The 22843-nt window shown below is 39.5% G+C and overlaps 1 protein-coding gene across 1 annotated transcript; it reads right to left on the bottom strand.

Moving 5' to 3' along the window:
- Nucleotides 1-299: 299 nt before the first annotated feature.
- Nucleotides 300-1295, bottom strand: MC4R (melanocortin 4 receptor; the record flags this gene model as incomplete). The annotated part of the gene is made up of 1 exon (XM_082327252.1): nt 300-1295. One exon carries the CDS (start codon nt 1293-1295, stop codon nt 300-302), a length of 996 nt encoding a protein of 331 aa, XP_082183378.1.
- Nucleotides 1296-22843: the final 21548 nt, after the last annotated feature.

Here is a 22843-nt window from a genome sequence, read left to right as displayed (position 1 = left end):
CACACAGCTGCTCATGTTTGTTAGTATTTCACATTCATCATTACATTTATTTGCTTACTTACAAATTGGTATGAAGTGCTACTTCTCTTTTCCAGCCAAATAAATTGCAAGCTGTAGATATCACAGACATTATACAGAAATCTGAATTACACGTGAATGGGATACAAGGATGAGAGGGAGGACAGACTGAAAGAGGTGCTCACTCTTAAAGATTTAACCCAAATTCTGCTGAGAAGGAGGATCTGAAGGCTTGGAAGTCTGTGCTGCATGCTGTGTACACCGTAACATATCCAGTTGGTTTAATATTTGCCAGGCAAATCACAAAGCCCTCTCAGGCTACAGCAGCATATAATCTCCTTGAATGTTTTCCTGAGCTCCTGACTCCGGAATGCATAGATGAGTGGATCAATGATGGAATTGCACATGATGAGGATGAGGTAGAAGTTAAAGTGGGACATGAAACACACACAGTAAGGGTTGTAGGGGCAGGAGATGTAGAAAATGAGGTGCAGGAAAAATGGAGCCCAGCACACAACAAAAACTCCTATCAGGATGGTGAGAGTGATGGCCCCTTTCATGTTGGCCCCTTGGCGAATAGGGCCAGTCCCTGGAAGAACGGCAATCTTTTTGATATGCATCCGAGCCATCATGAACATGTGGACATAGAGGGATGCCATGAGAATGAGCATAGTGAAGAACATGCTAATAAGGCAGATGATGACAACACTGCTGTCAGAGTAAATGATGAACAAAATGCCTGAGACTGTGCAAGCAGCCCAGATGCATGTGATGATGACCCCTACACGCTTCACTGTCATGATGTTATGGTACTGGAGGGCGTAAAATATAGTAAAGTACCTGTCCACTGCTATTGAGAGGAGACTGCAAATTGATGCAAGCAAGGAACTGCAAATCACTGAATCAATGACATTGTCAATGTTTATGGTAAAGCTCTGTGCGTCTGTATCTGTATTGTTTAGCAGCGTGATGACAATAGTTTCTGATCCATTAGATACACTCACTAGCATGTCAGCCACTGCCAAGCTACAGATGAAGAAGTACATGGGCGAATGGAGGTTCTTGTTCTTGGCTATCGCCACAATGACCAAGACATTCTCTAGCAAGCTGATGATGCCCAGAGTCACAAACACTTCGGGGGATACAAAGAGTTGCTCGTAGCAGCCTCCTGAGGAGTGGCCCTTTGCGCTGGGCTCGCTGGCACCTCCATGCAGTCCGTAGCTGTGGTTCCAGAAGTGGAGAGGCTGGAGCGTCCCACGGTGCTGGGTGAAATTCATCTTATGGAGATCCCCTTTCAGCTTCCCGCTTTTAAAACTCCTGTTCCTTTTGCATTCCTTTGAAAACCTTCTTTGGCTTTTCAGCTTTGGAAGAAAAATAAAATAAGCCAGCACCGAGGCAGGCAGCAGTTCAGAACACTTTGACTGCTGTTACAAAATAAGGTTTCAAACTCAGAAATACTGGTTTACTCTCTCACAGATGCAGTTTCTGATCATCGTCACATTTACCTTGGTGATCTATGTCACAGAGTCCCAACAGTCTGTAAGTTTGCATCACATTCTCCCCTATGGCTGTTCCTGTTTAGTTCACTGGTATGCTGCAAGGCTTTTTTGTCCCCTTCCATTAAGAGAGGCAAACATAAAATGCCCAAGTGACTGCTGCGGAGCAGAAACTAATTTCAAACTGCAAGCACCGGTGTCTCTGTCAGACAGTGCATGCTGGCTGCCTGTTTTATGGTGTGTGGAGGAGAAAAATATTCAGGGCACTCTCCGCCTCTGCTTTGCCTTCCAGCCAATGGGGCTCAGGAGCTGCAGAAAGTCGAGGGGCTGCTGATTCTGAGCCTCTCTGAAACATCACGCGGCACAGTAGATTCAGATGCAGCATGAGCTACCAGTAGCTACAGGAAAGCAGATGGGCTACCAGAGATTTGTTTCCCTTCTTTAACTTCTCAGAATAGTATTTTAATACTGATTTTTAATTAGCAATCTTATAGAACTGTACTAGCAATCTTACAAAATTCCTGCAGGTGAACTGATGACTTTTTATTTTTCAGACTGTGATTTACTGTGATTTACTCTTGCCCCTTCTGTGTCAGAAAGTTGCTCTGCCTTGTATATGTGGCAAAATAGGAAAAGGACAAGGAAGCAAGAGAATACTTACTTGCTCTTAGTTCTCTCTCCCAGATCTCCCTTGCATTGCTAACTTTTATATGCCTTAGTTGTCCATTTGCAAGATATATTGTTGCAAGGTTGCATTATACTTTCTAAGCTTCTTATAATTTTTAAGAAATGGAGACCATCTAAGGACCAAAAACAGAACAAGGAGCCAAAGTCACAAATGACTTAATAAATTGTCCTAAAGAAAGTAGTTTTTCCCAGGTAATAGCCTTCTTCATTGTCTTATTTCCAGGAAGGAAAAGATGATAGAGTTGATTGAAGAAGCCCTGTCACCATCAGAAATTAGGATGTTGGGCAGAAAAAGAAAAGTCAGTATTTAGAATAGATGAACGAAAGTAACAAGAGACAAAGTTGCAACCTGTAAGAAATGGGCCTCGTACAATGGTAATGACACAAAGGCATCCATAAATCTCCTAAAAGTCCATCCAGAGGCATGTCATTGTGCTTACCTGGCATGAGCTGAAAGTCACCTTGTGAAAACCCTTGAAAAGAAGGAGGAAAAGAATGCCAAATGAATATGAAGATACAGGGACAAAAGTTGTTTTGCTGTTTCCTCTTCAAGCATTGCAACTGAGGATTGAAAAACAAATATACTGAATAAAGCCTAAAGTACAGGTGGATTTTAAAGCTATGGAAGCTATAGGAAAGTCAGTCACTACACCTGAGAGTAATGTTTGCAAGAAAGTTGTCTGAATGAGCATTTCCAGTCAACTACCGGGAAGGCTATGGAGGGGTCTGTATCTGATGCAACAGTCTGTTTTCTTTAGCCTCTCAAACTTTTTTCATCTTCTATGCATTAGCTGGTTTTAAAATGAACACCTATAAAGAGATACAGGAATACAACATGCGTGTAAAAGCATAACTGTCTGTATTCAACATCCCAGCACCAGGGTGAAGCATGATTTTACTTTCACATTTGGGTTTGCTATAGATCTATGGTTATAAAGACCTATATCAGAAGAAAAGTCTCCGCCAATTATTTCTGTGCCTTTCCCCAGACAGATTGCTTCATAAAGCTGAAACATAAATGTCCAAGACAAACAAAATAACTTGTGGCATAGGAAATCCCACATTTATCAGTCTGGAAAACATCATTCACCAGCAGCATCCTTGCAATGAAAGAATAGCTTGCTGCTGAGAGGGTGAGATTTACTTTCCTATCAAGACGTAATGCAAGCCAGGATTCAAAAAGATTTATTATCTAGTTACTGATCCCTGTGCCAGTATACACTAACTCCTGCCACAGACAGGACTTGCATACGTAACCCTTAAGGACATAGCTACAATGAGAAAGTAGTGAGAAAATTTATATAAAGACTGACGTGGGAGAGTAGCGTCTCCCCAGACAAGGTATTTTTCTACATCTGCAGCCAGAAATGTATAATCTTCAAGTTATCCCAAGGAAGCAGCCAATCAGCATCCCTTTCTTCATCACCCCCCTCCATGATGGGATTGTCCATGGCACAGGGGTCACTCCCCTTCACCTACTTAGGTGGAGCTAGAGTAGGACAGGCTGGCAAGAACAGAGAGAAGCTACCTCCAGAGGATACTGCCGGGTTGGCTCCAGCTGTCTGTCTGTCCCTCTTCTGGCTCCTCCCTTTCTCTGCACATTATCTCTGTTCTCATCCCCATTTATCTTTCCATTTACTATCTCTCTTCACCCAGAAGCTATCCAGACAATGCTCTATGCTTGATTTTTCTCTGGACGTGGTCATAAAAATGCAACATTGGTTATAACAAAGGAAAGAAAAGGATGCCTCTCCCACCCGCAGCCATCACTCACCTCAAAATTTCTATTTATGCTCGGCATTCTTGGTGCAAAGTTGTTTTGGTGCATTAGCCATCCATATTTGTGGGATGAGGGTACATGACTGGAAGCAGTAGACTTATGGTAGCTTAGCAACTCGGTTAAAGCACTGAAGAGGTGATGTACCATTAGAAGGTAAAACAAGTTATATGAGCACTTTTTTAAATGAGAGAAGATGTATGTACGTCTAAATACTTCTACAGTAGAAGATGGATACATGCTTCTGGCTCCCACTTAACAAAACACAAACCATATAATGTTAAAATAATTCAAAGGACTCTAGCTCCCTCATGCCTGAAAATATGTCAATATTTCAATTCTTTTAGTCATCGATAACAGGAGTATTGCTTAATATACATTGCCTAAACTGTTTCTTAAATTTTAAAAACCAAAGCTGAGCTAATATTTCTTTCAAAAGTGGTCACTGGCAAGCTTTTCAGCACCATGGAAAAACAACCATGGCTGCAGAAAACTATAAACTGGTAACAGTGATATGCTAATATGAGATCCAGCTCTTAAGGGAATTAAAAAACATCAACAAAGATTTGATTCCAGCCTCACCTTTTAACATAATGAGGACTCACATGATAAAAAATATTATTTTGACCTGTCTTTAAAAATGCCCATTTTAAGACTTCCTCCTACACAATTCCCCTATGTCCTACACTCTGTTTCCAGCTACTCCCTGACGCCCACCCTCCAGATAGGGTTCCAGCCATCTCCACCTCACAACATTTTGAAGAGCTGAATTATCCTCTGACAGTTCCTTTTGAAAGTCAGAAGAAAGCGTTCACTGGAATCAATAATAAGCAGATAAAATCCCAATAGTGGTACAGGAAGACAGGCGGAGTGATGAGCAGGCTGTATAGGTCCACTATGGGAGAAAAAGAAAGGGAGAGGGAGTTAGCACAGGCACTTCTCTGCTCAAATGTACAGTCTGAGACCTCTTTCAATACCATGTCCACGTTGCTCAAGCACAGACATGATATTTACCACTTCAACAGCTGGCAGTGGAAACAGAGGAGGGGTTGTGAGAAGCTGGGTAGAAGGAGGAGCCAAAGAAGCAGCTTATTAACAATCAGTCCCTCAGAGTTGTGCAAGTGTGCCAGTACTGTGCAAAGGGCGCTGCTGCATTTACATGCACAAGCATAATTGAAAGAAGTTTTTTATACATTTGCTCAGATCCAGTTTTTCAGCGCATTCAAAACCTCAGGTCCATAACACAGTAAAAAGACTGTACTATATTTTAGTGTGCTGATTTTGAAATATAAAAGGAACCAGGTAATTAAACTTTGGAAGCTTCTATGAGATTTTAGCCTGCATCACATCTCTGTATTACAGCAAAAGCAAATTCTGCCTAACATTCAAAATACTCACCAAAAATGGTTCAAATAATGCAATGTACTTTTCCATCCTACCCACAGATGTCATTGGAGGAAGCATTTCTTTGATTCTTTCTAGCTCCAGTAAATTAGCATATGAGCAACATGGAGACACTTGATTGTTCCTGTATTTGGACTGGTAGTTTTTTAATTTGGTCCTTGAACCTATTGTTTTATTTTCCAGCAACTCTGATACAAGTATGAAGATACACATCAATTCAGACCTGACTATCATAAACTTCAGATGCTACCCTAGGATACGTAGGAATAGAGAGGAGAACTGGCATCGGTTTTAGATGAAGTAAAGGTGATGTCTGTTGCAGATAGCAAAGAAAATCCACATGGTAGAAGGTCACTAGTTCTGCAGTATAGAACTTGAAATGTCTATGTGTAATATTACTTCACAGAAAAAAAAAATGATTGTAGACCAAATCAATTATTATTCTTTGTGCTTGTACAAACAAGTTCAAAGAAGAAGTAATGAATCAGTGGGGGGTCTTAGTCAATAAAGAATAAATAGTGTAGTCAAGCTTCTATTCAGAGTCACAGAAATGTTGGTTGGATTAGACCTCTGGAAGTCATCTCATCCAGCTTCTGCTTTGAATGGAATTGCCACCAATATTGGATTGGATCAGATCAGCTGTGGCTTTGGCTAGCCAAGTCTTGAAAACTTCCAAGAATGGAGATCCACAGCCTCCCCGGATAACCTGTTCCTGTTCTGCATTGTTCTTCTAGTTAAAAAGTTTTTCCTAATCTGAATCCCCCAAGACTAGGTTACATGCACTACAGGAGAGGCAGAGGGAGGTGGACTGGTAAAGGTTATTGAAGAGGAGGCTAAGGGGTGATCTAATAGCAGATGAAGCTCCTCTTGGTAGTGCCAGGGAATATAACAAGAAGCAGTAGTCACAGATTGTGGCTTGGGTATGTAACCTAAGTTCCTGCCCATAGTGCCAGCCCTTCGATGAACCATCTTCAGTTTCTCCACATCTCTCTTGAACTGCGAGGGCCCAAAGCTGAACACTGTTCTGGGTACAGTCTCACCTGTGCCAAGTAGAGGGGGGATAATAACCTACTTCAATCTGTCAGCTGTGCTTTTCCTAATGCAGCTAGGTGCCTGCTTTGCCCCATTTGCAGTGATAGTGGACTTTTGGCTTATATTCAGGTTGACATTCAACATAACCCCTTTGCTGTCCTTTTCAGCAAAGCTGCTACTCAGGCAGTCAGTGCCTGTTGTGTACTGATGCATGGGACTCTTCCACCCCATGCAAAGAGCTTTGCACTTCTTGTTCACCTTCGTAAATTTTCTGTTGACCCAATACTCATGCCTCCCAACGTCTCTCTGGATCAAATCTCTGTTGTTCAGTATGTTCACCATTCACCCCCTCAACTTACTACAATCTGCAAATTTGTGGATGGTGCATTCTGTATTAACATCCTTGTTAATGATGGAGATATGAAACAATCATTCCCAGTAAAGACCCCAGGGTACTCCATTTGTTCCCAGCTATCAGCTGGACTGTTGCCCAGTGTACAATACATCGATCACTACCTTTTGAGACCATCAGTCCAAGTAGTTTTCAACCCACCTGTGACATGCAAACGAAAACACTGGTCAGTGGAAAACTAGTCTAATGCATTTTCATCTAGCCTTTTGTTTTGGAGTGCTGATTGCCTTGTAATCTTTGCAATTTATTTTTAACCTTGCTCACTTGAGGTGAAAGCAGTTTTTAAGTCAAGGAGCTTCAGTGTTGAGAGCAGGAGTCTCTGTAGCTTGCCTCTTTTCCTCATGACTGTTAGAAAAGCAGGAGAACTCTTTAGCCAATCTGGCCACTGAAAGGCACAGAAATGTATATTCTGCTGGCAAGTGATGCATTTCAACTTACTTGAAGATGCTGTAAATGTGCAGAAGTGGAATGTTTTCCATTAAAATGGCATGAGTGCAGAGGCTTTAAGCACTTAACTGTTTAAATCTGATCTAATTTCTATCTTAGGTGATCTCTGTTGTGATCATGGGGATCATTAATTTGCAGTCAATGCAGCAATCACCATCCTTGTCCTTGTCTTTTCTCTTCCATTCCATCCCTCCCAAATAATAAATTTTCTTTTACTTGCTTGTAGATTTAGGTGCTTGTCTGTTCAGACTCGTCTGAAGCACTTTGTTCAAATGACTCCACAATCTCCTTAGTGTTGATATCCCTCTCCAAATACCTCTCCAAACGACATACAGCAGCATGCAGGATTAAGTACGAATTAAACATTGCCATTCATCCAGATCAGCAAACCAAAAAACAATCACCCTGAATTTGTGATTTCTTCAGTTTGTTCTATGCCAAAAATAAGCTGTTAACCTGGCCTTTTCCTTCATTCATGACCTTTGTATACAAATACAGCAGAGGAAATACTTCTAACAACTACATGCTTTTCTCCACTCCTTATACACTCCCGAACAGAGCAGTTTTCAGCACTACCCTTGCTTCTCTCACTTTAGATCACGAGATCATTTTATATTATGAAGTTTAGAATGATTTTCACTTATCCAGTTTATCATATTCAGTTTTCTGCCATAATGATATTCAGTGTTTTTCTGTGTGAGAGCTGCAGTAGCATTTTATTCTAGCAGAAAAACGATCTAGTCAGTCCAGCTGTCTAACTATGAAAGCTTGAAAAATGGTATGTCTCATTATAGTTGAATGAGAAGTAGAGAACCAAGGCAAAAAACCTGACAGATCATAATTTAGTCACAGCCCAAGGTTGCATTGTGGCAAAAAAGCAGCTGTTTTGGATGACGTCAAGTCATTTCAATTCAGTTTTTCAGAAAAGTCCTCAGAGTGGGGATATCACCTACAGTTAATGTGAGATGGAAAGTTACTAACTAGCTTGAGTTTCCTTTTCCAGTCCATTCGTTTCTGAGGTTGATTGATTGTTGTTATTCCAATGGAAAAGTCATACAGCCACTTCTTTGACTCATACTGTAAAGTGACTGGTGCTACACGTGCAAAAAGATTAGCAGGTTTGAAATCCATTGATAAGGAGCCTCTGTAAATCAGGATTATTTATTATCTAAGTTAAGGAAGATACCAGCAGCTGTGGTCAGGGCCCTGTCTCCAGTGTGTGTGCCATCCTATAGTGCTGGATGGCACATGCCCTAAAAGGCTTATGCTTGCAGAGTTTTGGGGGCTAAAACTCTTTGGTGATGGAGGTGTGGGGGGCAGTGACATGCAGTTAGATCTAAACATGTCTGATAAAATAAGAGGGAACATTAATCCTACAGAAACCATAGTCTGAGAGCAACTTGATGCAGAAAAAATATATTAAGGAAGTACAGTCCATTCGCTCCAAAATAAACTCCAAAAACCCCAGCATTTAGTAATTCAGTATGGTAAATTTATACCCCCAATGGTTTACAGTTATGGGAGCTATGTTTGCATCCAACGGGTTTGTGTTTAATGTCTATGGTTACAAGAATGCCAGTCTTTACTTCTGTACCAAATTCCTTGTATTGTTTCACTTATACCTTGATTCTCTGATTATGCATTTTGTGCATATGACAAGTTCACAATTTGCTAGGCTACTGCTGTTACCATGACATCATTTCTTTAGTACCTTTACAGAGAGAATTGTGTGCTTAGAAGCCACTGTTCAAGATGCATAATTTATGTCTGGAGGGGCTTACGTATAAACAGTTACTGAAAACCAGATTATTTTAACACTTCCTGAATGTTGTGCACACACACACACACACATATATATATAAACACTTACTTCCATCTCAGTTCCATACGGTGCAGTCATATTCTGTATTGCCCTGTGCTCTCCCATGTAATTCCACGTACAGGAGGTAGGAGGTACTCCTCAAGAAAGCCCAAAGCAGCTTGAGCTCTGTTAACAGAGGTAGTCTCCAATTGTGTAGCTGCATAGTGGACTTTCATGGCTTCCATCCATTTTGATAGCTCCTCAAAGCACTCTGTTTTTTAGTAGTGGACAAATCCTGGACAGAGTCTGCCAGTTCAGCAGGGAGTGCTTAACCTCCCTGTGAATTGTTTTCCTCCATAGGAATGAAATTATTTGAAAACAACTAGAAACACTGGAGTCATAATCTGGTATAAGACATAAAGTAGATGCACTGAGTTGTATGACAAATGAGTGAGTTAGCCAGCAGTGGTGTCAGGATAAGACTGTAGATTAAAGGACAAACCTGAGAGTGCTGTCTTGAGGTAAGCACATCTTCATTTACACACAATCCAAAATCATCAGTTTTCTCTAAGAACTGGGCACGGAAAGGAAAAATACAAAATGTCTAGACTTTTGAAGAGCTAAAGTGTGTCTGCAGTCATTTGGTTTCTTGACAATGTCTTTACATCAGTCATCAACATATGGTGACAAGAATACCCTATTTCATCTTGTGACAACTGCTGCAACTGCTGGTGCTCTTTCGAAGATCTCTGGTACTTTAAAAAGCCTGAATTAGGAGACTGTATTGATAGTGAAGCTGACCCACTGGAAAGCAGAAATATTTTATTTGCAAAGCTCTTATAGAAAAAGTCTTCTTAGAAAATTCAGGGGCATGAACCAATTCCTTTTTTGAATAGCAGAGATGGTCTGTGCTAGGTCATTACTCAGAACTTCTAGTCCCCACTGAAGTGTCATTTTTATTAAACTCAGAAAGACTGCCCTTTCTTTTCTTTTCAGGATGAGGAAGTATGCACGAAAGTCTGCATGAAGCAGACTTTCATGAAGAAGAAAGGGTGAACGGGTATATGAGAGCAGTGCAATAAATTTAATGGAGTAGCTCTTGCCTTTATGGTGTTCAAAACTCCGTATTCTAAGGTTTTTAGAAAAAGAACAGGAGGGAGAGGAGGTAGCCATGGTAGAAAACTAACATAACACGTGAATCACCTTGTCATGATATGATGCAGAGCAGGATGGCTGTGAAATCAACCTGGGCTAGAAGATGTTTTTTCTTTAACAGAATAGATAGCACTGGTGGGGGTCTACATCCTGAAAGTGAATTAAAGATTTTTAAGGGCTCAGAGGCAGTCTTTTGTGTAGAGAATTGTGGGTGAAAGTACATCGTCTTTGAGAAGTGACCAAGAAAATCCCCAGAGGCCTCAGGTTAGACCTGAAATCCTTTAATGTATTAGTAATATTTAATCTGTCTTTGTACTGAAAAGAAACATTTTGTTAAAGGTAAATGTTTAATTGAGAGATTAGAGGGTTAATTGAAACCTTTGAGAGTTAAACAGGAATGGCCAGAGTAGTGGATGCTGTGTCCAAACAAACACTTCATTGTTGGTTTTTTTCTTTGATTTTTGTCTTGGACCCAGAAATCATAGAAAGAGATCTTGGAGTTTATAGGTGGAAGGGAGACAAATGAATTTAGGCCATCCAAGAGCTTATACTTGAAATAGGAGAAGACTTTCTAGTTATATAGGAAAAAAAAAAAAAAAAGAAAAATCTGTAAAATGAAAAGGAAAACCTAGGGATATCTTCACTTGACTATGAGATCCAGTTTGCTTAGACTTTTCATAGACAGATGTTGTAAGCGGGGAAGAAGAGGTTAGAATAGCAGGAAGCTTTCCACACCCCTTGCTGAAGCCAATAATTTCTGGGAGAACAGGGAAAAAGAAAGTCCCAAAGGATCCTGACATGCTATATGGCAGACTCTTCAGTGAGAAATGGAGTCTCTGCAGCTGTGTAAACTAGGATGTCAAATGACTTGTGGGCAGGCTCATTCAGTTAGCCCCATACTCCAGAGTGAATTTTACTCTGACACTGCATGAAGAGAGATGAGATTTCTTCCTCACATAATGATGTGCAAGAACGAGGTAGGGAATTGTAAACATGGGATGCAAGGGAAACAAAGGCATTTTAAAAGCACATTACATTTCTTTTCCAGTAAAGGAAAACAGAAAACAAACTAAAATCCCTCCAGGGACTGTTAGCCTGAACAAACATATAGTGATAAGCCAGTGTGCTACACCTTAAGATACTGTGCATTGCTGCAGATATAACTAAAAAAGTATCAAAAGAAAAAAATTGAAAAGACTTCAGAAATTAGCTTGGTAAAGAACATCAGAGAAAAATGAAAAAAACTTGTAAAAAACCCTGAAACAACCAAAGCAATTTTTCATCACCCTGGGAAGATTTTAAAAGCTTACTCAAAATGAACATAGCAGAGAACTACATCCTGGTGAGAACTGCCTGATCTAGATTTCTTTTTGAGAAAGGCAACAATTTCCAACAATTAACACTGCTAATATTAAATAGAACTTCCTTGGCATCTTATTTTAAGAGCTCTGAGTGTTTTATCTGGTTTTCTTCAGTCAGATACACTATCTAAGTAAACTCAGATCACATATTACATGTTTTCCTAAAAATTTCTGTTTCATACTTCTTTCTTTAATAAATGAAATTCAGAACTCCTTTGAAAGTAATCAAACAAGCAACTGTTTTCTTTGCCTATGAGGAGGTTTTCTTTGTAATTTTAGAAAATGCTTAGCAAAACAGGAAGAGAATAGTAAAATACAGTTTCAGGAGTGAACTAGCTTATTTGTGTTACTAAATCTATATGCATTATCACATGTTTAGTGACAGACTAATTCAGTTATAAGCATAACTCCACATCATGGCCAAAAGTACTAAGAAAGAGAAAGTTGCAACACTCACCTAAAACAAGGTCATAGTTTCGTTAACACAACTCTTCAGCAAAATGGAGTACCTCTGCTTACTTCAGATTATAAATAGACATTCTTGTAGCTGGTAGAGTAGCTAAGATCCCCTGTCAAACCCACAGAGGCTCCAAGAAGCAAGGAAAATCAGACAGGGAAGGAAAGCAGCCCTAGCTTCAGCTGAGAAGCTACTGATGGGAAGGCTGCAACCTTCCCCCTCAAGTTTTTTGGGTGTAGTTATGTGTGTGGCTCTCATCTACTGGGAAGAGCAAGCACTGCTAAGTCCTGGAAGACTTATTTAAAAATAGCTCGTATAAGCATCTCTCTATATGGGTAACTAGTAGTATGAAAAGGATTTTCATCAATGAAGTATAACAAGCTCCTTGTGAGGGCCATCAGCTTCTTTTCCACCTCACCTAGTACAAAGTCCACACAAATGAGCATTAGCAAGGTCATTAAAATTCAAGCAAGTGATTTTCTGCATTAAAGTTATTCAAATCACTCTGAGCCAGAAGAGAGTAGTTTTCTGTGCTAGGGTCATGGATGTAATTACATTCAAATTAATTTAAAGGACAGAAAAGAGAAACAAGAATGAAGTATTATATGTCCGTTTTAACTATTATATATGAGGATGTGCTCCCGCTGCTTGTTATATGAGGATATCTAAGTATTTTATATTAAGCAAGCAAGCAATTTCAAGGCCTGTGATGTTTTAGTTCGTTTGAACAGCAGAAATCCTTCTCTCATTTGAAAGAAGATATTATTTTCTTTACATTTGCCCTAGCTTCCCAGAGACAATTTACCATATGTAGCAGCACAGAATTAATGAAAGTAGCAAGTTGAAACCTTTCTAATGCTTTTAGAAAGTCAGTGGCATGAAGGGAAATTTTGTTTTAAGTTATGTGATTTCCAAACAGTCTGTTGCTGTCTGCAGAGCAAGTATCTGCAGAATTAGTGGTCTGTTACTTTTAATCACTGAATTTGATATCAAGTGTTTGATATATTTATGTGAAGGAACCAAATGAGCATGGGACCCCATCGTCCTAGACACTGTGCAAAGTACAATCTCTCTCTTCCTCAGAGAACAATTTGCATCTCAGAGTGGACTGGTTTTTACACAGGAAAGTAATCCCTGCCTGGCCTCTACAATCTCCACGTAAACTAGAAATTTATACTGCACCCAATCTCACAAAATACTCAATATGGTACAGTTCTCAATATTCCTATTAATTCAGAGCACTTCCCAGGACTAGAGACCAACTGGAATCAAAATTCAAAAAGACAAGCCATTTAAATAAAAGGTCAAACTTCATAGGAGGCTTAACTCTATATTGTCTTTTATTAGCTGCATCACATGGCATTTTCTATCCAAAACAGGGTTTCCAAGCCAACATTGCAGAGGTTAATGGCAGCTACAATTAATAAGCTACAGTTTGGAACAAGAATCTTCTTGAAAAAAACTACATGTGCTTTTAGAAAGCTACCAAATTTTCATGAATATTGTAGTCTAACTCAGGGCTTTTTATCGATTTCTTGTCATGCTTTCTAGCCTAAGGGGATATCCTCTTTTCTGCATTTGTATGGTAAGTTTCTTATCTTCAGTGGGGGTTATTGTGCAGACTGCTTCTTTGAATTCAGACAATAAATACACTTTACCTTTTTCATGTCTGAATTTCATTCATTTGCCATTTTGAAATGAAATAAAAATGACGATGAGACTTATTACCTTATGGCTGGATAGAGACATCAGCATTTCTCACTCTCCCATTGCTATATTCATGCAAGAGTTGTACATTGTCCTCTTAAGTTATTTCATCCACAGTAGGGATCATAATTTTGTCTGACACTACCTAGATTTCCTGCTCAGGCAGAGACACTTTCTGGAACCTGTTAGAAGTTTTACTTTTAAACCTCCATTTGAATCAGCTCATTTTCTGAAATACCAGTTCAGTTCCCTAAGTTCTTCTCAAGGTCTTGGCAAGCTTATCCTAAGAAATGAAAAGAAAAAAAAAAAGAGTATAAAAGTTTATTTGTATTTAATTACCAATAGTCATGCTCTGGAATTTTTTAATGACATCATTTTTAGAGATGTAGTGTCTTCTATTTTATGTATTGTTAAAGCTCACCTGGTATACGGCAAATACATTGTAAATGTATGAACATTCAGTCATTCCTCAGCTATGGAAGCTCTCTTGAAATCAATAGCAAAATTCTTACAAATTCATTAAAATCCTGCCTTTTAGAAGTCTATCTTAGTTACAAATCAATTATCCAAAGTCTGCCTTTGACTGCCATCTTTCATTTAAGCTAGGACATACAAAACAAAAAAGAGAACGTTAACTCTGAAGTGTATGTTCCCATTCAATTTTGCAAATAGCTGAGAAACCGGTGATTCATCCTTAGTGAAAAGGCCTATCATTATTCCCTTTTTTTAAAAGCATTAATTTACAGTGAACATGACAAACTTTTGCCAGATGTAGGATTGCACTCTTAAAAGCAGCACTGAATAAATGGAGTGAAATTATGTGTCCCAAGAAACTGTTAAAAACTGAGAAAGCCTAACTTTACATAATTGCTGTGTGATTGATGGTTTGGGATGTACACACAAAATTCAACTAATGTGCAAATTATTCCCTTTGAACCAGAACTTCAGAACAATACACTCTATGATATTTAATCTCTTGGCATAAAGCTGGAATTGTGCACATAAAATAGAAGCTTTTTGTTAAGTTTAGCTTTTGTCTCTCAAGGTAAGAGTTTTCTTAACTTGTTTTTGAACTGATTTAATATCATTCTTTACAAGCTTTTCCAATTCAGATAATATGGAGAAGTATATGAGATTATTCAGGAAGGGTGAATACTATTTCATAAAATATATTAATCACTGAAAAATGCTATCTCAAATTGGCCAAAATTACCCACAAAACTAACGAAGTATCATTAATACTTCAGTCAAAAATATTTTGCAACAAAAAATGCATTTAAATGTATTTTCATTTCCCACTTCAAAATTTTGATATTAAAATTTAGCAAATTTTATTCTAAAAGAGGAAATGAAATTAAAAAACAAAGAGGTTTCTTCTTCATCACTTGCAGTGTTTTGGGCAAATCCCGATTCTTTTTTTCTGCCCTGAAGTTCTGGTTCAGCCAAAACAACCATCAAAACCCCATAATTATTCACTGTATTACTTTAAGATGATCAGGAAAAAGGGTGAAAAGTACTATAATGTACCTGCATGTTGGTATTTCTTTAATTTACATGTTTGAGTGTGCAAACTTAGTGTGCAAAATATACATCCGGGGGCATTCAGCAGAAATGTCTGAAGTGGGTCATATCAGCTAACCCAGAGGGCATCTCTGAAAGGAGGGAAACTAATCTGCTGTGGTTGTGCTTCACTAGAGAGTAGCAGGAGACCCACTGACCAGGGCACGGCATCTGTAACACCAGCTAAAGCAACAAGCTGCGCATGCAGCAATAGAAAGATCCCAGGTTTTTTGCTGGGTGTACGCTCACGCTGAATGCACTCTTTTTGTCTTTTAAAGTACGTGAATTCCAAATACAGACAGAATAGCTGGTTATGGCTCAGGGAAGAGGGTTCAGTCTCACAATTGGTGACACCTACAACCTAGGTGGACCATCACCCTCATCATTGTCTGCTTCTACTTCCAGAGCCCATACCTATTGTACGAGGGCACCTGGGAAGGTGAGGGAGTCGCAGAGGAGATTTGCCTGCTGCCCTGGGCAGGAACTTGTCGCCATTGCCCCCTATCATTTAGGTCACTCCGTTCTGCCGGGTGGAGAGAGGATAGGGATTCCTCCCTATCATGTGCCCTGTCTGCCTGACAGGCCTCTTTCCAGGGAAGGTAGGGTGCAGTTCCAGTGGTCGGTCTCTCTCTCGGACTGCCTGATACTCCTCAACCTACTCATCTCCTCCCAGAGCTCTCTCACTAAGCGGAGGACCTCCTCTACCCAGGCGCACCTCCCACAGGTGTGCTCAATTATGCCAGTACCAGACGGCAGCAGAGCAGGGCACACCCTGCAGCCTGACACTTGGGTGGCAACGTGTTTGGACATAGCCTTCTGCCAGGTAGATACTATTGCTCCCTGATCGAGCTGGCAGAGTTACAGCATGCTTTCTGCGCGAACTGGCATGCCCTGCCCTGGCTGCCGTGCCACACCCTGGTTACTAGCACTCCCCAGGGGCTTCTTTTATAGGTGTGGGGGCTTGGCCGCCGTTGCTCCTCACCCCACCCAGGTCTCATCAGCCGCTGTCGCCTGAGCTGCAGGCTCCTGGTGGGTCTCTCCGCTCCCCTGAAGTTTCCCCGGTTCTGGAAACCCCGCTGTGCACTGTGCTGGAGCGCTCCACTGAGGATCGTGCTGGCACCGGAGCTGCTCACCTCAGCGACCGAATGTGCCAAGATCTAGATCTAGAGCTATTCTACTGTTCTTCTTCTGCAATCCCCCTCCTCCCCCACCAAGATGCTCTCTTGATCTCTCTCATCAGTGTATACTCCTTTCTTCCTGCATGACTTCCTGCTAGAGATTTAGGAAGCAAGTTTTTTTTCTCATGGCTTCCTCCTCTGTGTGAATAAGCTTAAACTGCATACTTAAAACCAATGTTTAGACCCTAACTAGCCATTGCATAACCATGCTCTTTTGTCTGGGGGAAAGTCTGTGCTGCACAAGATTTTGAATGTCAGGCTACAAGACTTTTATATCAGTACCACAGAACAATGAAGTCATAGAATCATAGAGTCATAGAATCGTTAAGTGGGGGCTAACAGACTTTTCCAAGCTGAAACAAAGATAATTTAATTCAAATCCCTCTGAAAAGAAATGAAGGTGAACATCATCTCCTCATCTGCCAGAAGAGAATTAAAAAGCAAGTAGCAACGAACTAGTCTTGACCTATCTTCAGTAAAAAAGTGTAAATGCCCAACTCCCTTTGATGACTTTCTAATCAGCAAATTTCTCCAGTCATCACCTTTTTCCTGCTGCTGCACTCACCTGAGAAAAGCTGTATCTTAATAGCAATGGTGGATATGCAAATAGCAACTGTAGATCATTTTATGGAAGTAAAGCCAAGTACTGGAGAATTTAATTAGAAAATTTTCAAGTTAAAGTTCAGTGAAGCTTCTAAAATTAAACTCTAAACAGTGCAAGGTTTGCTGATCATTAAAATCTTGATTTTAGTAAGCTGAAGATAGATTGCTGATTTTGTAAATGCTCTAGATAATCCTACTGTTCAGGGTAATGGAGTCTGTATGCGGCAGAGAGAAAGAGACTGGAGCTGAGATGATAGATAAACTACAAACCACTGAACTGATAAAATGATATCTAGATTCATAATTTATTGAAACAAAATACTGCAAAAAAACTGTTTTCTTTTTTTCACAGAGATTACCAGAAGTGATATAGATGCCAATGACCAAGCATAAGCAGTGCTATAGATCTGGGTAAAAAACATGCTTTGTGATATTTTTCAACTAAATAACACTAAAATTATTCCAGAGTGACTAATCTCTTACTCTGGCAGCGTGCAGTGCACAAGAAAAACAGGATGATTCTGATCTTCACCTCAACACATCAAGTATATACCTTTTCATTACTTTAGCCGGTTAGCATGTTTATAGGTGACTACTACATAAAAAGAAATATGCAAAGTTTTCAGTGATGATCAAAGGAAGTGGTGCTCATTGCAGCTCTTGCCACTTTTGTACTGCCCATGGATGATGTCTCTGCACATTGTCCCACCTGGGAAAGACTCTGTAGGAATGTGAGAGTGGTACAGGGAGTGTGAAGCTGAAGACAAACACTCCAAACTCTTGTGGTTGACAAAAAAGCAACGTAGCAGAAGAGCAGACTCTACGTTCTTTCCCAGACTCAAGATAGTGTTAACAACAGCAGGGTTCCTGAGAGAGAGGGAGAAAGAGAAGTATCAACAAGTTATATTTTCTGATCTTCAGACTCCCTGCTTTTTTTTTTATCCTTTTTTTTTTTTTTTTTTTTTTTAACAGGCATTAACAAGGAGCATATCAGTCACTTCCTCAAGGTTCTGTATATGTTTTGATACCGTAATATAGGAGGTGTTAATACCCTTCACTGGTTTATTCTAGGCTAGACACACAAACCCAGAGTTTACTCCCCTGAGGAGCCATGAGGTAGGAAGGGCCCTCAGGCACCTTCAATTCTTTCTATGCATCTACATTGTCCCTGACAGACAACTCTCTAACCTGTGTTTAGATGGCTGACAGTGACTGATTCTCTATTCTTATGAATGAATGTTATTTGCACAATGATTTTCCTAAATCTTTGCTGCTGTAATTTATGGCCACTTTTTTTCTCACCTTGGGCCTGAAAAACAACCGTTTTTATCCCTGTGCGACTGCCTAATATGTATTATGTTTACCTACTGGATATATATCCCTCATTAGCTTTTCTTCTTTAGTTAATTCATTCAGTCTTTCCTCATGGGTCATGTTTTCTGGACCTCTGGTCATTCTCATTGCTGTCTTCTGGGCTTTCTCCAACCGGTCTGCATCTCTTTTGTGGTATGAGTCAGTAAGGTTAATGGAATTTGGATTTATACTATTGCATGACTGATGCTTAGTTCTCTGAGCTTATTTTGCTAATGCTATTACACTATATTACACTATTCAAAACAATATGAAAGGCTTGCCTAAGAAGCTTATGTTTCTTTTTTATTTGTCTGGTGAATCTTCTGCATAATGTTTAGAAATTATCTACAACAATCATAAGCAATAGCCATTCATTAAAAATTAATCAGGAAGCATTTGGATAGCTCTTTTTGCAGCTGCAAAATTCAGTATTTTGCAAAAATGGTCAATTACTCACTTCCTATGCACTTTCATTTCAGACAGCCGGGAAAACAGAGACATGGTCCTGACTTTTCTACTTTTCATCCATGTATAATATATTCCTGCATGCCAACAGAAACAGAATAATTCTCAGAATATTTTCCCAAATGTCTCCTTCCAAGTCCCACAGAGACAGCAACTGAAAATATTTTTCTGCAAAACTGTAGCTGTTGGCCCAGTCCCTGGGAGCAGTAATTTGCATACCATTGAGTTCTGCCCCTTTAATAGGTCAGGAGCTCTTATATCAGAAAAAAAGGCACTTTTTACAATGGCAACTTTACCCTACACCATAGGATTCACATATGCTACAGATCTGGATGAGTCTCACTGAAAATGTATAGCTATTTGTTTTCTTTGCAAACACTGCTATGTTCCAGAGACTTTCTGTAGCAGAGAGTTTTCCTCTAACTACGAGAAAAAATGTGGATTTTTTTTTCTAATCTGAAGTTCTTGTATAACTTATTAATTCATTGCAGTAGACAGACTCTTTTTTCATGTGTGATGACAGCAGGAGAGAACCCTTTTCTGGGAGTTACTGTGTGCCAATTAAAGAAATCAGATGAATTTTTAGCACATTAAACTCTCCTCCAGATTGAAATAATGTCAAAAGACATTTTTTGTCCAGGATTTCTCAAAGCTCCTCTGTCCCAGATTTAAACTAGCATGTTCTTGTTTTCACCTATATTCTTTATAATTTCCAGTTGCCTAAAGTCTATCTGTTTGACATAGGAAACCCAACTAAAAAGAGGATTAAGCCCAACCAAGAATAATTGCAGACAGTTGCTTTCTTGTAAGCGTTACAAGTTATAGAATAGGGATGCCCATGCACAAAAACAAGTCGTATGTCAGTTGGCATGGATAAAATAAGGATCATCTTTTCTTTGGAGAGCTTCTTTCCAAACAGACATTAGTTGCTCATGGGTACTGTGGATGAGTGCTAACTGTTCAAGGAGTAGTGCTGGACAGAACTGCACAAATAATCTTGCAGAACGAGAAGAGGGTACAGTTGAGTCTCCACTGGATGATAGACCCTCTGCTACAGCTTTTCTTTCTTCTCCTCTGCTCCCGCTATGAATAAGCATTGCTTCAAAGTAAAATGCCAGCTAGCTGCTCCTCAGCATCATTCTGTCTTTAAAGCTGTATTTCCCCAGAGGATGATGCAGTAAAAGCAAAGGGGAAAAAAAGGATAAAATGTGTTGGGGACAGCACAGTGCTACATTAGATAGAGGAAGAAAAGTTATACTTCTTGGTAGTCTGTTCCTCCAAATCATAGTAACATCTTCTCTCACTGCTCTGCTATATCTTCAAAAGAATGGATGTTTCCTATCACCTTGGATGTCACGTTCAACCCTCCTAACATACCCTGGCCGACAAGAAACTGTTCTAGATGCTATCATGCTGCAGATGCCTACATTTCCCAAATACAGGTTCTGATAAAGAAGGCTGTTAAGTAAGCAGGAGGAATGTTAAGTTCTGGATGTTTTATTTGTTTTGTTGAAAAGATTTTTCTGCAGTTAGCTCCTCTGCAATAGGTTTCCCATGCTGATTAGCACAGACCAATGGTTTCTTTCCTCTCTCCACCCACCCTCACAAGGCTGAGTAAGGAACTTCCAGCTGGCCTAGTTTCTCAATTTAATAGCTTTGAACATCTAAGTAAATAAGAGAAAGGCGCTACCTTTGTATTCCTATTGGTTGACATACTACGGGGAGACATGGACATCCCCATCCTCTTTCCAATCCATATTTACATCAGAGTCAGTTATATAGGGCAGCAAAGCTAAAACATTAATCAGCAAAATAATATGGGTCCTGATTCTCTTCCTCACAAAATAGACAGTAATTTTTCCACTGAACTCGGGAAGAGGAAAACCTCCACTCCAAATATACACTCTCAGTTTTAACACAAAAACACTCTGACTATTTATTTTTTGTTATTTAACTTTTGTGTGCCTGCAGTTCTTATAACACATCATGTGAGCCTAACCTTGGCCTAAGGAAAAAGCAGAAAGAAGGAAATATGCTCACTAATGAGAACATTTTACCATCATAAATACCTGTTAAGAATTTGAGACTGAGAAGTATCTGTACTCTGTTCAAGAGAAAAAACTTTTTAAGTTCCAAATTGCTTTTTAGCATATGAATAAAGTGATGCCAGGCTAGTTTTTTCCTTTAGTTCACACTGATCATTTTCAGAGTGCTTAGCAGATGTGAACTAGATGCTTTTGGACACAAACAATTTCAGAAATACTGTGCTCACTCCCTTAATAGAAGCAATGTACTTCCTCTCTGCTCTGTCAAGTATTACAGAATATTACAGAATCAGTTCCTTCTTACTTTCGCTGTGGTTAATTAAAGATTTGTCAAACTTATATTATCTCTGAATTCTCTTTAAAAGAAATTAAAAACATTTCTGGGGTAAGGTCTAAGAAAGCAAGGCAAGCTGCCCCCATCCTTTCTGCACACGTGTGCACAAACACACACACACAAACACACACATTGGCAAACGGATTCAGTACTTCATATGGAATACTATACTGTAGTGCAAGCAACTCCATTTCAATTTTGATACACAGTCAGATAAACCTACTGATACTTGCAATGTGGAGAGGTCATACAAACTTGAAGTAACTTTCAGGCAATAGACATATGTGCACTGAAGGAGAACCTGTCAGCCCCTTGGAAAACTCAATTTACTCAATTTCATACTGCCCCTGGCAAAAGCAAAAATATACTAAAGCACAGAGTGAATAAGACAGCTCATTCAAACATTTGTTAGGAGTGAACAAAAGAGAAAATCAGCAGGAGGGAGTCATTAATATTTTACATTCACCAGATTCAGCACCCAATAACTACTGAAATGAATGACTCGTGCTCCAGTTTCCATCAAAAGCATATTGGTTTGGCATCACAAGAGTCACTGAATCACAAACTTCTATTAGTTATGCCCCTACATACTGTTAGTAATTGAAGCCATACCTGCAAATATGCAAAAGATAGATACTGGATAGAACTGGAGCACTAATGAACAGAGGCAAAATACATTCTAGAAATGTTTCAAAGTTATCTCATGGTTCTGTGTTATTAATGCATACAATAAACCTGACTAATCAACATCTGTCCTGGATTTATGATTATAGTTCCCATAAAGATCTTCTGCCTACACTTATGCAAACCTCTAGCATGAAAACTTACAATGCAGCTATGAGCACCACTATCTTAACAGCTTCATGATCTGCAGGAAGCACAAATCTTATTCCCAATATCTTCTTCAGTAATACATAATATCACCAGAACAAAAAGTGAGCAAAACCAGAGAGGGATATTTTCTATTTGGGGGTGAAGAGTCAGGGAAATTAACTTAGTACTACAGAGTTGTTCAGTCCAAGTAAGAAAATTATAACAGGGAGAATTTCCAGGGAGATCTAAGAGCTGGCTTCTTGCTATTGCGTACTTGCAAGACTTGAAGCCTCTGTAATGCGCCAGACCAAACTGTGTGATCTTGCTGAGGTTTTGCTTTACTTGAAATGGGTAGGTGCAAGTATAAAACAGCATGCATTCACTTTTTTTACCATAATGGATTGGAACCACTGCAGGTCTATCCAAACTCTATATGCATTTGTCAAAACTTGTAGAATAGCATACTCCAAAACTCTAGGAACAGAAAAGCTCTCATGAAGAGAGCCTAAATTCTGCTTGTGCTCCTGTGTCTAATATTACCCGTTAGCTAGATGTAAAAAAAGAAAGAAAAAAAAAAAAGCCTTCAAGCCAACGGAGAACACCAGACCTGGGGATGCATGTGGAATTTGGGCCACCTGAATATAACCAGAATTATGCAGGTGCATGAAAGAGGGCATATATGTTAGATAAGAGATGAGTAAATACAAGTGATTTAAATAGGAAAGCTGGATCTTGCTG

This window comes from Platalea leucorodia, assembly GCF_965183815.1.
Source record: "Platalea leucorodia genome assembly, chromosome: 1".
In the NCBI taxonomy this organism is placed as follows: domain Eukaryota; kingdom Metazoa; phylum Chordata; class Aves; order Pelecaniformes; family Threskiornithidae; genus Platalea; species Platalea leucorodia.
The sequence above is the reverse complement of the archived record's forward strand: the minus strand, read 5'-3'. Positions and strand labels throughout refer to the sequence as shown.